Source organism: Ambystoma mexicanum, chromosome 1p, assembly GCF_040938575.1.
Source record: "Ambystoma mexicanum isolate Mex_15411 chromosome 1p, UKY_AmexF1_1, whole genome shotgun sequence".
Lineage (NCBI taxonomy): Eukaryota > Metazoa > Chordata > Amphibia > Caudata > Ambystomatidae > Ambystoma > Ambystoma mexicanum.
Window position 1 is genome coordinate 1305008233 of NC_090921.1, and position 17336 is coordinate 1305025568.

The 17336-nt window shown below is 49.3% G+C and overlaps 1 protein-coding gene across 2 annotated transcripts in view; it reads left to right on the plus strand.

Annotated features, from left to right (window-relative positions):
* LOC138453359 (trans-1,2-dihydrobenzene-1,2-diol dehydrogenase-like) overlaps positions 1-17336 on the plus strand; it is a 97755-nt gene that overhangs the window by 23054 nt on the left and 57365 nt on the right. For both annotated transcript variants that reach the window (XM_069606131.1, XM_069606122.1), the window contains exon 3: positions 311-474. In XM_069606131.1, coding sequence (XP_069462232.1) covers positions 311-474 — 164 coding nt within the window. The remainder of the gene's footprint in view (positions 1-310; positions 475-17336) is intronic.

Here is a 17336-nt window from a genome sequence, read left to right on the forward strand (position 1 = left end):
TTTTCCTTGCTTTGCAACTTGATGTAGTGATTTACAGCATGTGAAAGAAGCTAGTATGCTACACGCTTGCACTATATAAAACACAAAAACAAATATTTGATGGGCGGTTGTGTTTCTACTCTCCCCAGTTTTGTCACTTGGCTGTCCCTACACGTAAAGATATGTGATTGTTATTGAATCTCCTTTTCTCAGTATGTTGAGCCTTTCCATGGGAATAAGCGATGTTTGTGGTGTCTTCTCTTCTGTGACCTTGTGTAACTTGGTAATTCCACAAGTGAAATTTGATGTCTGTGCTGTCTCCTCTCCTCAGACATTGTGTATCTTGGAGCTCTGCACACCGAGCACAGGGCAGTAGTGCTCCTTTTCCTGAAGGCCCGGAAGAACGTTCTCTGTGAGAAGCCGTTGGCCTTGAACGACAAAGAGGTGAAAGAGCTCACCTCAGCTGCCAGGAAACAGAACGTCTTCTTCATGGAGGCAAGTGCACCCCACCATCACCCAGAAAACACATGTGCATACTTATGCTTGAAGTTAAGACCTTTCCTCGCGGGAGAGCATTTTGCCACTGTTCATCTTGCCCGATTGGTGGTGGTAATTGTGATTTTACCAGGTTTGAGTCTAAAATCAGAATTAGTTAGACACAATGGCTTTTATTATTTGCTCAATCTCTGACAGCATAGAAATCAAAAGAAAGTTCTAGAAAAGCAGCTCTAAGATCACAAGAGTTATAACAATCCATGCCCATTCTTTCTTTTTCTGCTGCTACTCAATTAAGTGCTCACCACATTCACGAAGGTTTGTGCTTACATGGGTGGGATAGACAACTTTTGATACATTTGTAGACCTATCTTAAAGTTGAATAAGGTAATAGTGATTTAATGATCCTAATTTGCTTTGTGTTTTGTAGCAATTAACTTTTTTAAATGCATTGGAACTTTAGTTCCATAATGTTCCTGTTATAAGTCCTAATAATTTGGTTTCCAGGTTTTCTTTAAATAAATCTGCTCCATTTTCTAGATCCTTGCTTTTGGGTTCTATGGAGTCAGTGATTGGTACTAAGGAAGTGGTAACATAAGGGTACCACAAGAATGCGATCTTGTGGTCATGCCATCACATTTTTGTTAAACCAACTATCCCCGATAGAAACATATTTTCACTGCCACATGTCCATTTCCATGGAAGAGGATATAAAACATGTGTTAAGGGAGCCGAGGCAAGGAACGTCTAGGGTCAACAAATCAAAATATTATTGAAGTTGCAGTTACAGGTAGAACAAGATAGACACAGGAGAAAAGTAAGGGCACAACCACTGGCATGCCCTCTGCCTAAACCAGCCTCATTCCTGTCACATATGAGTCATTTCACATACCTAACATGCCACGCCAAGAACACTCGATATCTTATACATTCAACAAGCACCTAGAAGAGTATACAAGGGAGACGAGACAGATAGGAGACACAATACAACACATCTCGCCCGTAAGGAACAGAAGAAAGTATAAGCACAATTAAAAAGATTCACAAATGGAAGAGAAGAATACACAAGAAGGTGAGTGTCACACACACATAATACCCATCCCTCAATCTGTCCTTAACTCAACCCCACCACAGGAGACAGAATCTCCTCTATCAATACCCCAAGGATACCACAAGCACACTGTTGCAGAGAAGCATACTTCAAGAACTACAAACCATCCCAATAGGAAAACTGTAGCACAGGCACCATAAAGCTCAGACAAAATACCAATTATCTACCATAACTCGCAAGCACACACACTGATGCTAACCAGAGCTCAAAAGCCAAATAGCCCTCTAACTGGTAGTGCCAAAAAAGAGACGGCACATAGTGATAGTGGTATGCCAAATGCAAGGTAACCCAGTTTTCATTGCAATATAATGCACATGATGGTATCTTGTTCCGCCATGCAACCCTCCCCTATGAAGCCTTGTGTTTTCACGTTCCTTGGAAGCAGCTATGTCCAGCTACCACTGCATTTCCCTGAATTAAATGTATTTGTTCAAGCGTTCTTAACTGGGACTTTTTCATAAAGCTGCAGAGCTCAATTCTCTGCTTTGATCGTGCACTTTCAAATGGCAGCTGCTTGTTAAATTATTTTCCTCTGCAGGACACATTTGCTTGCTATCTACCGAGTACCTGGTGCATGCATGGTACATGATATCTCTGTCTATGGGTAGCAGCAACCTTAACTGCCTACAGGCGTTCTGCCGTACTTGTTTAGCAAGTCCCTATCTTGGGTCCATGCCTTCCTGTCAGCTAATCTATTCTATTTTAAAACACACTAATTGTGCAAGCTAATACCTTATGTGTCCTCTACTTGTGTAGCAAAACAAACTATTCTTTCTTCCAGCTGCATTTCCAGGAGAATTTAAAGTGCAGTTTCAAATGTGCCCTTTCTTATCTTATCATTTTGTTTTTCTGAGGGAGGCAGGGGGCAGAGCCTAATCATGCTCTCCAGTCAATAATTGCCCCACTACACTGCGAAGAAGCAAGGAGGTGGGCAACAATCAGGCAGACCCAAACGGTCCAAAGAATACCAACAATCTATCCCCAACAATCCATCCACAACCAATCTCCAAGGAACAGACAATGACTGCCCAGTAACCCTACCAGTAGTGGGAGATACATCTAGAAACATTGATTGTACACTCAGGAACTCAAGGAAAATAAAGATGCATGCATCCAACGTAACCCTCATGAGCTGGCATTCCAACTAAAAATAACTCAGTAGTAAGTTGACCAGAACCCTAAAGTTAAGACAGTGCCCCACCTCTACGTCCCTGAGACCACTGTTTGCTAGAGTGTGGAACCCAGTAGAAGCAAGGTCTGTGAAATAGGGCCCACACAAATCTAACAGCCCCACCAGCTGGTAAGGAATGCCAAATAGAATCTAATCAACTGCAGACACATGCTGTCACGCCTTTTCGGAGACGTTGGTCTTTGTGGCATCGTTGGTCCAGTGGACGACGGATTTCGGCCATTTTTCCTTCCAAGATGGCCGCCATAACGGACGATGTGGGTCTAGACAATGTACAACCCAGCACCAGGGAAGCTCCGCCCTCCTACTCGAGATTCAGTTTATTTGTCCCTGTTGACAACACACGGATGCGTTGTTACTCCTCACAGACAACGCTACGTAAGTTTGTATCTAAGGATACCTTTCCAATACGTCTTGCTTACTTCCAAAACTTTATTACACCTAAATCTGTCCTTCGTTCTTTCCGACTTTCAGACTCTGCATTTCTACTCGCCTCCTCTCCGACCACAGAGACTCCAGCTCCCTCTCGCTCACACCTAATCAGGATCCGGCGAGCAGACTGTTAGATTTCATCGGTACGAAGGATAGCAGTAACAGACACCCCCTGATTCCAACAGTAACCTGTAGTTGCCACATTTCTTTCCCTTATCCAATATCTAGGGATTCCGAATTCAGTCTTCAGACCCGCTTGTTCAATACCTGTGATTGCGGGTACACCCAAGTTCCTCTCTCACAACTTGCAAGGTAAAGACCCCTTACTGTGCACTCTTGCTCACGCTATACTCTGTACTGTGCTAACGAAATTCCATATTTCATCAGGTGGAAACCAGAAATCTCCTCTTCCAGTGTGATACACCTCCTAATCCTTTTTAAGGGTAACTTGAGAATACTTACCTCCACTTTCTATCACTCACTTACCCTCATATACTTATCAAACTCTCTTCTTCTTTTTCCGTCAAGACCGCCTTCCACCAATCTTCACCTGAATCTTCGCTGCAACAGACGACATCGATCCTGCAGTCGCAGACAAAGGGTTTTCTTCCCCAGAGGGTTTCCTTTAGATGTTTTCTCTCCTCTACTCTTCTAGAGGTAGGGAAAAAGGTTTAGGGAGGCTTTCGTACTCATCCCCCTGTTGGAGGATATCCGAGCCAGAGAGAGGGAGAGAGAGAGAGAGAAGGGAGAGGAAGAGGAGTATTGGTGAGTCATTGAGATAACCTGTCAGTTACCTAACTTGTGCTGAATCCGTAATTATTACAGTTAGCAACGCCCAAAGATTTTTTGTTTGAATCTGGGATTTCCCAGAGACTGAATCGGTTATCTCAAGGTTCACGATAGTTATCCTCACGGGAAACTATGGATCCAGCCCAACAACAACAGTTAGTTACAGCAGTGCAATCTTTGACTGCTGAGGTGCAGGCTTTAAAGCAGGAGAATGCATTTCTCCGGCAACAGGTGGGAAGAAGTCATAGTTGTTCTGAGTTACCACCAGGCCCGATCCCGGGGGGTTTGTTTGACGGGAACCCTCATAAACTCAAGGCTTTTATTGAGGCCTGCACCATCCAATTTTCATTTAAGACTGCGTTTTTTCAAAATGATCGTGACAAGGTAGGACACATGATTGCTAACTTAACAGGTCCTGCCTTGGCGTGGGCTACACCACTAGTTGCCACAAACAATGCTCTGCTTGATTCTTATCCCGCCTTTTTGAATAGCCTCAGAGCAATGTTTAGTCGGCAAGAGATCACTGTGTCAGCCCAGGAACGGTTGTTGGACTTTAAACAAGGATCACAAGATTTACTGTCATACATCACCACTTTCAAACAGTTAGCAGCCGGAACCTCGTGGGGTGATGATGCGCTGGTCACGTTATTCCGCAGATGATTGAACGAGGATCTAAAGGATGAAGTTTCCCGAGTGCCTAGACCTCCAAATCTAGCCGAATTGATTACAATGGTAATGCAGATGGACTATCGAATACAAGAAAGACTTAAAGAACGACGCTGAGTTCGTCCCTTGAAACAACCAACAAAATATTCTCCCAGTTCAGGGAGAGCCGAGACCGATGAACCTATGCAGATAGGAGCTACAAGAGGCAGACTTACCCCGGAAGAGCGTGATAGATGCCGAGTGAAGGGGTTGTGTATGTATTGTGGACCCAAGGATCACGCAGTTCAAGATTGCCCTATCATCCCTGTCAAAAGACAGGGAAACGCCACTTCCCAACCGCTAGGGTAACCGCGGCTAGGGAGTCAGTAATAGGTTCCCCAACAGCATCCTTACCTTCTCAAGTGACAGACATTCCCGATCTCCCTATGCTGGTCCTACAGGTCCAGATCGAGTGGGGTACTTCAGACTCCGTACTGGTGGCGGCTTTGATTGTGGGGCTGCCGAGAATTTCATTGATACTCATTGGAAGGCAACTCATAGAATACCGTGTTCAGCCAAATCCTTGGCAATTCTGGTAGAATCAGTGGATGGAAGTCCGCTAGTTTCGGGACCTATAAAGGAACAGAAAAAACCAATACAGATGAAGATTTCCTCCCATCAAGAAATCATCGTATTTGATGTTATTCGTACAGCACATTATCCCTTGATTTTACGATTACCGTGGCTTCGAGCCCATAATCCTTATATCAATTGGAAGGCCGGCACAATCTTTCTAGGGTCAGAACATTGTTTGGCTCATTGTCTCTCTGAAGGAGCACTTGGTTTTCGTCCTACAATCTCTGTCTTAGAAAACAGTTGCACAACCACCATGTTAAACAATATCCAAGAAATCCCCCCCGCGTATCGGAAATTTCAGACAGTGTTAATATGCGGAATTGCCCCCTCACCGTAGAGATGATTGTGCCTTGGAACTCGTTCCAGATGCACCGATCCCCTTCAGTCGCATGTATGCTCTGTCCACACGGGAACGGGAAGTACTTAAAGAATACCTCCAAAAGAACTTACGTTACGGGCTTATTCAAGAGTCCACCTCTTCCGCAGGGGCTTCATTGTTCTTCATCCCTAAGAAGGATTCAACGGAACTCTGATCGTGTATTGATTATAAGGGGTTGAATAAGATCACGACCCCTGATCGATATCCTATGCCTCTAATTCTGGATATTCTTGAGGCCGTTAAGGGAGCTACAATCTTCACTAAACTGGACCCCCGCGGGGCGTACCATTTAATCCGCATATGCTCCGGCGATGAGTGGAAGACGGCCTTTCGTACTCCCTTGGGACATTACGAATATAGAGTAATGCCATTCGGCCTCTCTAATGCCCCGGCGGTTTACCAGCGTTTTATGGACCACATATTTTCCTATATTCTTCTTCATACAGTCATCGTCTACTTAGATGACATATTTGTTTTCTCTACTTCTTCCTCTGAACACATCTATCACGTAAAAGAAGTCCTGCAAAGACTGTCCAACAATCATCTTTTTTGCAAATTTGGGAAGTGTGAATTCCACAAGAGCAAAGTGGCTTATTTGGGGTACATACTATTAGCCAAAGGAATCGCAATGGACCCAAGAAAGGTCTCAGCGATTACTGAATGGCCTGTTCCACTGAACATCAAGGATCTGCAGAGATTCTTGGGATTTGCACATTTTTATAGACGCTTCATCCCCCACTATTCTGAGAAGATTCTTCTGATGACGGCACTCCTTAAGAAGGATGTACGATTCAATTGGTCAGAAGAAGCCCATCAAGCATTTGAGAAACTCAAAACACACTTCCTTACTGGACCCATACTGATTACTCTGGACCAATCCAAAAGGTTCATTGTAGAATCAGACGCGTCACATCATGCTGTAAGAGCCGTTCTGCTTCAAGAAAATGAACAAGGGGTAGAATGCCCCGTAGCCTATCTATCGAAGACGCTTTCACCTTCAGAAATAAACTATTCAGTTCTCGAAAAGGAACTTCTGGCGATCAAGAGAGCTTTTGAGGAGTGGAGACACCTACTATTGGGGGCAAGACACGCTATTGAAGTTCGAACAGATCACAGCAATCTGCAAGTCTTACAATACTCACAGACCAGGAATAGCCGACAGGCTCGTTGGACTCATTTCTTTTCCCCTTATGAGATAGTCTTCACTTTCATACCAGGAAGAGCGAATCTAAAAGCGGACGCACTATCCAGAAAGGATAACAACACCTCAAACCCTTTCCGATCTGAACGTCTTTTTCCACGAGCAAGGTTTTTACAAGTAGTTAAAACTTTTCTTCAGTTGGTGGCCGACTCAACCTCTCAATTCATTCAGCTGAATCCCGGATTTGTGGCCACTTGGAAACTTACCCTCTCCCAAGGGTGTGCTTATAGAGAGAAACTACTGTTTCTTCCCTCCGAAGAATTGAGAAGATCGGTTCTACAACTCTGCCACGACTCCCGATTGGCTGGCCATACAGGCGTGGCAAATACCAAGGAGTTGGTTCAACGTAATTTCTGGTGGCCGGAGATGACTCGAGGCATACAAGATTATGTGTCTGCCTGTGCCATTGGTTTGCAATCTAAGACCCTTCGGTCAGCCCCCTTGGGTCTCCTGTCAATAATGCCTGTCCCAGATCGTCCTTGGCAAATTATATCAACGGATTTTATAGTTGAACTGCCTGTATCTGACGGTTGCACTGTAATCATGGTGACAGTAGACTACTTTACAAAGATGGCTCATTTTGTTCCTCTTCCTGGGACTCCCACAGCAGCCCAGATGGCAAAGATCTTCCTTTCACGGATATTCACTCTTCATGGCCTCCCGGAAACAATTGCTTCTGATTATGGGTCTCAATATACATCTCGATATTGGCAGCAAGTTTGCAAAAGTTTGAACATCTCCCGAGCGTTGAGTTTGGGTTTTCATCCACAAACTAACGGCCAGACAGAACAATTGAATCAGACTCTGGAGGGGTACTTGCGATGTTACATCTCTGCTTCACAAGACAACTGTTGTTCTTTACTGCCCTTGGCAGAGTTCGCCTACAATAACTCTCGTCACTCTGCTCTGGGTTTCAGCCCTTTCTTTTGCTCCTACGGTTTTCATCCTACCTGTTTTCCTACTGGTCCTGCATCCTTGTCCCGGTTTCCGGATGTGGACAACCTGCTCAGGACAATCCAAGCGGGTCATCAAACAGCTAAGACATCTCTTTTGGATGCTCAGAGTCGTGTCAAACGCTTTGCGGACAGACACCGCACCCCAGCACCAAGATTGGTGCCGGGTGATTTAGTGTGGTTGTCTTCCCATTTTTACCCCGTCATTTGGTCCCTTCCAAATTGTCTCCTAAATATTTCGGTCCTTTTCCCATATTGCAACAACTGGGTTCCTCTGCTTTCAGACTCAAGCTACCTCCTTCTTGGTCCAGAATTCCTCCAGTATTCCATGTGTCTCAACTGAAGAAGGATGTTGTTGATCGGTTTTCTAGAGCAAGGGATGCTCCCCCTCCTCCTATGGTCACTCCAATGGGACCTGAATATGAAGTGGCTGGCATCTGTGACTCTCGCCTTTTTCGGGGTCGTCTTCAATTCCTGATTGAGCGGAAGGGTTACTCTCAAGTTGATGCCTCAGCGGTTCATGCTTCGGCACTTATCCGCCAGTTTTTTCGGAGACATCCTGATAAGCCGGGGGCCCCAGCCCGTTGGAGGGGGCATACTGTCACGCCTCTTCAGAGACGTTGGTCTTTGTGGCATCGTTGGTCCACGGACAGATTTCGGCCATTTCTCCTTCCAAGATGGCCACCATAACGGTGTCATGATCTCTGCTTCCAAAAGGTCAGGGTTTTCCCAACTCCCTTGGAAGCAGATCCATAACCCAGGTTCCGAGTGCCAACCAGTCCCAATTGGGACCTTTTGGACCCAGTCCTGGCGCCAGTGGCACCAGGCTCATAAATATGCCCAGTCCCAGCGCTGGAAGCGCCGGGCTCATAATGCTTGGGTGGACTTACCTGCAGCAGACCATGCTGCTTACTTGCCTGCCAGTTGAGCCTCTGATCCTCTTCTGTTTGGAACTACTTTTCCTGTTGGGTGGGGCAGGAGCCACTCCCTAGATTCAGAACACTGGAACTCTTCTGGAAAGCAGGAACTCTTTTCTTACCTAGGCGTGGCTGTGGAAGGAGACACCTAAGCACTACAGGAGGCTATTTAAACCACACCCGATGGATGAATCTTGCTTTGCGTTATTCTGCATCCTCTGCAGCAGAACGCTCATCGTGTCTTCTGCATCTGATCCTGGGCCTAAGGAAAAAGGCTTACCATCCTGAATCCAGTCTTCAGCAACACCTATAAAGACAAGAAAGAACAGGTTAGCATTACGGTCTTCAGTGACAGCTCTTCACTTACCTGGTCCATCGGCTGTCACCAACGCCTCGCGCTGCATTCCGGCATCTGAAAGACAAAGGCTTACCTACTCTTCGTGCGCTCCGGAGGTCTTCACACTGCATTCCGGCATCTGAAAGACAAAAGCTTACCAACTCTTCGCACGCTCCGGAGGCCTTCGGCGCTGCATCCCGCATCTGAAAGACAAAACAAGGTGCGTTTAAAGACATTGGGGAACTTTAATACTCACGTGCCATTGCTCCTTTCCACATCTAACCCAGTGGGTATTCCGGCACCCTGCAGCCGCTCCGAACTTGTACCTGCAAAATAAAAAGACAGTTAGAGCGCATCGTGAAGCAGGCAACAAGCGCTTACTTACGTGCTTCCAGGCGCTTCTATTCATCACACGGGCTCCATCTTCAACTCACTTCAGCCCATCATCCGCCATCGCCGGAACCCTGCAAAACAAGAAACATCATTACTAAAGACTTTAAAGACATTAGAATTACTCGAAACTTACCGTTCGTGCAGTAAACGACGGACAGCAGTCCTCTGAAGTCAAGAGGCCTGCTCCCCTTATCCAGTAAAGAAACTGGTTACAGCACCCTGCCCCGAGGCAGATGGAGAGCACGGCGTTCACTTACCTAAGGTGAGAGCGTTAACCTTTGGGGTTCTACAGGAGAAGAGAAAGGGAAGAAGAGAGAGACATTCAATAACCCAGTTCCTTAATCCCATATTTTCTATCTGCAGACATCTTACCCTTCGAGTCAGACATACAGTGCACAGAGGTCCAGCCCAAAGAGCCAGCCGTGTGTTACACATCACCTTTGAAGATACGGTATACGCCCAGTCAAGACCGGCGCCTCTACGGGAATCAGGTGAGCGTTACAAACGGACAATGTGGGTCTAGACAATGCACAACCCAGCACCAGGGAAGCTCCGCCCTCCTAACCGAGATTCAGTTTATCTGTCCCTGTTGACAATGCACGGATGCGTTGCTACTCCTCACAGACAACGCTACGTAAATTCGTATCTAGGATACCTTTCCAATACGTCTTGCTTACTTCCAAAACTTTATTACACCTAAATCTGTCCTTCGTTCTTTCCGACTTTCAGACTCTGCATTTCTACTCACCTCCTCTCCGACCACAGAGACTCCAGCTCCCTCTCGCTCACACCTAATCAGGAATCCGGCGAGCAGACTGTTAGATTTCATCGGTACGAAGGACAGCAGTAACAGACACCCCCTGATTCCAACAGTAACCTGAAGTTGACACATTTCTTTCCCTTATCCAATATCTAGGGATTCCAAATTCAGTCTTCAGACTCGCTTGTTCAACACCTTTGATTGCGGGTATACACCCAAGTTCCTCTCTCACAACTTGCAAGGTAAAGACCCCTTACTGTGCACTCTTGCTCACGCTATACTCTGTACTGTGCTAACGAAATTCCGTACTTCATCAGGTGGAAACCAGAAATCTCCTCTTCCAGCATGATACACCTCCTAATCCTTTTTAAGGGTAACTTGAGAATACTTACCTCCACTTTCTATCACTCACTTACCCTCATATACTTATCAAACTCTCTTCTTCTTTCATCGTCAAGACCGCCTTCCACCAATCTTCACCTGAATCTTCGCTGCAACAGACGACATCGATCCTGCAGTCGCAGACACAGGGTTTTCTTCCCCAGAGGTTTTCCCTGAGACCTTTTCTCTCCTCTAGTCTTCTAGAGGTAGGGAAAAGGGTTTAGGGAGGCTTTCGTACTCATCCCCCTGTTGGAGGATATCCGAGCCAGAGAGAGGGAGAGAGAGAGAGAAGGGAGAGGAAGAGGAGTATCGGTGAGTCATTGAGATAACCTGTCAGTTACTTAACTTGTGCTGAATCCGTAATTATTACACATGCTCTTGGGCAGTGGAATTCAATCTTTTTCATACCAAGCCCTCCCTTGAGTAACAATATTGCCCAAAGGATGTCCTGGCAGGGAGGGGGGCAGGCTCTTTAAAATATAAGCAGATTGCCTACTGTTTATATTTTCACCGTAATCTTTTTTGTAATATTAAAAACATTCATCTTAATCCCTTTTTAAAGAATCTGGGCCCCCTTGGATATCTACCTGGCTGCTCTATTGGAGCTAGCCCCTCTGTGGCCCTCCCCCTGTATATCTTCCAGGGCCCTCCTTTGGGGATAGCCCCCCAGTTTGAAGACCGCTGCTCTAGGGTCTAGCATCCTATAACCGCCAGGGGGTCGTTACATGTGGCAAGGAACATTAGGCAAGCAAAACAAGTAAAAAACAAGGTATCCTGATAAAATTGTACCTTTTTTTGCAGATCGCGCAGGAGCCTCAGGTACAAAAGGAAACATCTCTACTTGATTACAGTGCAGGTTAGATAAGGACACAGGTTATAAGTTTCAGGTACACAAGGACACATCCATCGGCCACCCTCTGTCTCATCAACTGTCACTCAGCGAACACTCAGCAGAAAACATTCACCCAACATTCCACATTCATGCATTCATGACATCACATACATACTGAGCAGAGTAGTAAGGGAAATGTCAGTCACAACACATCTCCTTCTTTTAGCAGAAAAAGTCCGCGATCCCGGGTAGGCCGCTGGAGCGGACCCGGTCAATTTCGAAGGGGGAGCGAGGCGCTGACCCTCCGCCCAAGGCGAAGGCCCAGGACGCACCTTAGGTGGTGAGGGCTTTGATCCACCCGGCTAAGGCCTCTATCGAAGTGGTCGCTGCAACCCTGGCGGAGCCGGCTGAGACTACGCCAGTGGAAACGGCCTCTGGGCCCAGAGTATCCCTGCCACCGCGGAGGGAATCCTCTTTCCAGCCCATCGCTAAGACCCCCTTGAAGCCCCCGGCTGAAAAAGAGGGGGGGGGCGGTGGCCATTACAGACTCGGAATCAGCCTCTGAAGAGGAACTGGTGGAAACCGAGAAGGGCCTCAATGAAAGGTCCATAGGCCTCAACGAGAGGTTCATAAGCCTCAACGAGAGGTTCGAGAAGGTTCGATCCCAGGGGACGGTCTCTGCTGACGTGATCGAAGATAGCTACGATGAAGACGAACAGGGCCCAGTGGAGCGGCCATCCTGTCCGTCGCAGCCATTGCCTGAGCCCCAGGATAGCTCGGCGGCCATTTTGTTGGCAATCCAATCCTTATGTACCGAGATAAGGACGAGATTACCACGCACCCCGACGGAGGAGCCAGAACCAGGCCCGTCGGGAAGCCCTCCGAACAAGCGGAGGAGAGTCCACCCCGCTCCGCCCTTTGTACCAGCGAGACTGGTGGACCCCTCATCCCCCTCGCCGGACCCTAGAGAGGATACGACGACAGATACAGCGACAGGGACGGACGATGACAGCGGCGATGACACAGCGGACATCCCGTCGTCACCCCTCCACCCCCCGCGGGCGTCTCCAGCCGACGAGGTTGGCTCTTTCCACGCCATGATAACCAGGGCATCCAAGCTCTTCCAGCTCTACCCTGAAGAACAGAAAAAGGAGGGGTTTCTGTACCAGCGATGAGAGGCAAATAGGAAGACGGTCCTCGCGGTGCCTTTACTCGACGACATCTGGGACAAGGGGCTTGCTGTCCTCAAGAACCCTTCCACGACACCCATCAAGAGGGACAGGTACGAGAAGAAGTACCGAGTCCCCGATGCCGCCCCCTTGTGCCTCAGGGCCCAGCCCACACCAGACTTGGTCATCTCGGCAGCGGCTAAGAAGAAGGCAGCGGGCGCGGCGGCTTCAACTTCCACTTCCCCGCCGGACAGCGATGGCAAGAAGTTGGACTCTATGGGACAATGAGTCATCTCGTCGGCGGCGACGACGATTAAGGCGGCCGATGCCTTAGCGATCGTGGCCCGCTACGACAGGGAGCTCTGGTTCAAGATAGCTCCCCTGCTAGACTTCCTGCCTGATGACAAAAGGGCGGAGGCCCTAGAAATTCTGCAGGAAGGTGAGGTGGCATCGGATCACGCCATAACGGTTGCAACGGACATTGCCAATACCGGATTTCGCCAACTGGGCAACAGAGTTTGCCTCCGACGATGAGGATGGCTCAAGGTGACAGACTTTCGCCAGGACGTCCAGACCAGAGTGTTGGACATGCTGTTCGACGGCAACAACCTTTTTGGTAAAGCGGTGGACGAGTCTCTACAGGCCATCAAGACCGACTCGGAGACGGCCCGGGCCCTTGGGGTGCTTCAAAAGCGACGGCCCTTTCGGAGTTCTGGAGGCAGACAGGGTGCCTCCAAAGGATCCAGCGGTGGCTCCTCCACTTACCGCCAGGCGGCCCGCTCCTCTTCCCAGGAGGCCTACAGAGGTTGCGGCAAGCAAGGGGGATCCCGTCGTCGTCGCCAAGGAGGCCAAGGCGGCAAGGCCGCCTCCAAGCAAGACTGACCTGGCCGGGTTGTCGGGCCGGGTTGTCAGGCCCCCACCAAAGCACCCCGGTGGGAGGCCGGCTGACGAAGTTCGTCAGAGTGTGGGAGTCCATCTCCACCGATCGTTGGGTGTTGGACACCCTGGCCAACGGGCACTCGCTGGAATTCCAAAAGAAGTGCCCTTGCATTCCTCCCGTGGCCAGGAAGAAGAATCACGTCCCTCAACTGCTGTTGGAGGTAAAGGCGATGCTCAAGAAAGGTGCCATCGAGCTCATCCCCAGGAGGCTCCGGGACTCCGGAGTGTACTCAAGGTACTTCCTTGTCAGAAAGAAGACAGGCGGTTGGCGCCCCATCCTGGACCTGCATCGGTTAAACAAATGCATCAAGGCGCAGAAATTCAGGATGGTCACCCTCCAGCACGTGCTGGGACAGCTGGAGGAACGCGACTTCCTATCGTCGTTGGACCTGGAGGATGCTTACTTCCACATCCCCATTCTTAAAAGGCACAGGAAGTTCCTCAGGTTCGTGGTTCAGGGACGCCACTACCAATTCAGAGTCCTACCGTTCGGATTAAAGTCGGCACCCAGGGTTTTCACCAAGTGCCTGGCACCAGTGGCGGCGCGGCTGCGCCTGCAGCGGATCCACGTCTACCCCTACCTGGACGACTGGCTAATCCGGGCAAGGACAAGGGAACTCGCCGTCGAACATACGGCGAGGACCGTCCGGTTACTCACAGAGCTGGGGTTCGCCATCAACTACCCCAAATCCCACCTGGTTCCATCGCAAGTAGCACTGTTTCTCGGAGCGAAGCTCGATACAGTGGTGTAATTGGCCTCCCCTTCAGAGGAGAGGACCAAGACCATCCTGGGCAAGGTGCAGCGCCTGTTAGCCACGGATGTGGCCAGGGTGAGGTCCATCAAGTCCTTTCTCGGGATGATGTCCTCATGCATCTACCTTGTAACCCTTTGCAGACTTAGGATTCGTCCGCTACAGGAGTTCATCGATGCCCACTTGTTTCAGGCGACAGGCTGCTTCGAGGACAGGATCCCTCTCGACAAGGAGTTCCGTCGGGCGATCCTATGGTGGGGCACCCGGGCTCATCTCACTACAGGCACAGACTTTCAAACCCCAGCGTTTCAGGAGACGGTGACGACGGACGCCTCTCTGGAGGGTTGGGGGGCCCACACCGGAGATCTCCACGCAAGAGGCCTTTGGCTCCCGGAGGAGAGGTCTCTCCACATCAACATCCTGGAGCTCCGAGCAGTGTTCTGGGCGCTCAAGTCGTTCCTTCCGTCCCTCAAGGACAAAGTGGTGAGGATCTTCACCGACAACATCACCACGATGTTCTACATACGGAAACGGGGGCACCAGATCCCCAGCCCTATCCAAGGAGCCCCAGGATCTGTGGCACTGGGCCGTCGCTCAGGGGATGTTTCTGGTTCCCTTCCACTTGGCAGGAATAAAAAACACCATCACCGACTCACTCAGCAGGGAACTGCGTTCGTGCCACGAGTGGGAGCTGCGACAGGATCAAGTGGATCGGCTCTTCCAACGATGGGGCAAACCCCAGATTCACCTGTTCGCGACGGCGACGAACTCCAAGTGCCAGAGGTTCGCCAGGTTCCCACACCCGAGGAGCATGTGCGATGCTTTCTTGTTCCCTTGGGACGGCCTGTTTCCATACGCGTTCCCTCCGTTACCGTTGCGGCTCCCCCTCATCAACCAGCTCAAGAGGTCCAGGTGCAGGATGATCCTCGTCGCACCGGCGTGGCCGAGGCAGATCTGGTTCCCGGACCTTCTGGACTTGTCAACGTCCCCACCAGTCAAGCTGCCGGCAGACGCGGATCTTCTCTCCAGGGAAGGAGGCGCCATTCTCCATCACGACCCACAGTTGCTGAACTTGCAGGCCTGGCTCTTGCGGCACTAGAGTTTGGAGGGTACGATATACTGGCTGATTGCAGAGAGGTTCTTGCAAAAGCCAGGGCGTCATCAACTCTCAAGTGTTACGGTCATAAATGGAAGAGGTTCTCTGTCTGGTGCCGTGCGCAGAAGATTAACCCTCTGAGGATTACGGCCCCTCAAGTACTGCCGTACCTACTGTCGCTGGCCAAAGCTGGACTGGCTCATGCCTCCATCAAAATACATCTGGTTGCCATCTCCCGATATACCAGGACTACAGGACGGGCGTCCTTGTGGTCTCATCGCCTGGTGAAGGAATTCATGAATGGACTATTCTGATCGTTCCCGCCGGTGAAGGCTCCTGCCCCGGCGTGGGAGCTTAATGTGGTGCTGACCAGGCTCATGGGGGCCCCATTCGAGCCTATGCATTCGGCACCTTTGAAGTTCCTGTCATGGAAAACAGCATTCCTTATGGACATCCCCTCCGCACGACGAGTAAGAGAGATCCAGGCCCTATCTTGCAAGCCTCCATACTTGACTTTTCATGACACGAAGGTGGTGCTGAAGACGCACCCCTCCTTCATGCCCAAGGTGCCGTCGGACTTCCACCTCAACGAGCCCTTGGTGTTACCAGTTTTCTTCCCGTCGCCTTCGACACCGGCCGAGAGGACTTTGCACTCACTGGATGTAGCTAGAGCGCAGAAGTTCTACGTGGACCGCACGAAGAGTTTTCGGAAGACGTCACAACTGTTGGTGAACTTTGGGTCTGTGAATCAAGGGAAGGCTCTCTCGAAGACTTCCATTTCCAGATGGCTCTCCGGCTGCATCATGCACTGTCACCGGTTGGCAAACCGACCGCTGCCCAGCCGTCCGAAAGCCCATTCGACCAGAGCAATCACCGCTACCACAGCGTTCCTGTCTGGTGTGCCCCTGCTGGACATCTGCAGGGCTGCTACGTGGAGGTCGATGCACACATTCACAAGATTCTACTGCGTCGATCGGGACTCCAGGGAGGAGTCCAGGGTCGGCCAAGCAGTACTGCGCAACCTGTTTGCCTAAGGTGAGCCTGGTGAGGAGGTAAGAATTGCTTAATGTTGAGTTGGTATGTAATGCTTAATGTTGAGCCTTTGCCACCTCCCGTGGTTGTGCATGTGTATACTGCTATGTATTCTTTTATTCATGAGCATGTGAATCCATGCCAGACCCTGTGCTGGAGAAGGAACAAGTTACTTACCTGTAACTGTTGTTCTCCAGCATTGGTCTGCCATGGATTTACATGCAAACCCTCCGACCTACCCCTCTGCGGCTCTTCACTTGGTCATACTGCCACTTGTGTGCTACCAAATCTGAGGATGGCTGCCAGAGGCGGGGCTTAGGGAGAGGGCAGTCATTGGCTGGGGGCAGTATGACCCAGAGATCAGTGATTGGTTACTACTAAGAAAGACAGATCAGAAACGACTGATACTGATTTTTTCTTTACCGAGGATTCCCAGCCTGACGACGGGGAATATTCATGAGCATGTGAATCCATGCCACACCCATGCTGGAGAACAACAGTTACAGGTAAGTAACTTGTTCCTTCTACTTGTAGTCACTATGAGAACAGTCACTTGTGTCTCGTAGTGTTACACTTGATTTGGACCACTACACTGTTGCATCTACTGACAACCATATCTACCACCACAGCTTCAGTACTTCTACTACCACAGCTTCAGTGATTTCAAACTTTTAGACAAGCTACAACAACATATACTTTACAGCACTTTAACCACTTCAGGTAGGCAAGGCACTCTTCCTCTGAATACCTTTCTTCAAAAGGGGCAGCCTCTTTGACTCTCTTGTCTGTCTGCAACAATAACAACCTGGGTTGGCCTTTAAGACTTGCTTCTCTCTGGCTTCCACAGTCGTGGGCACTACAGATTGTGTCTACTTCAAACTAGTCTTTACAAGCAGCTAGTTTCCCTTCCCCAACTTTA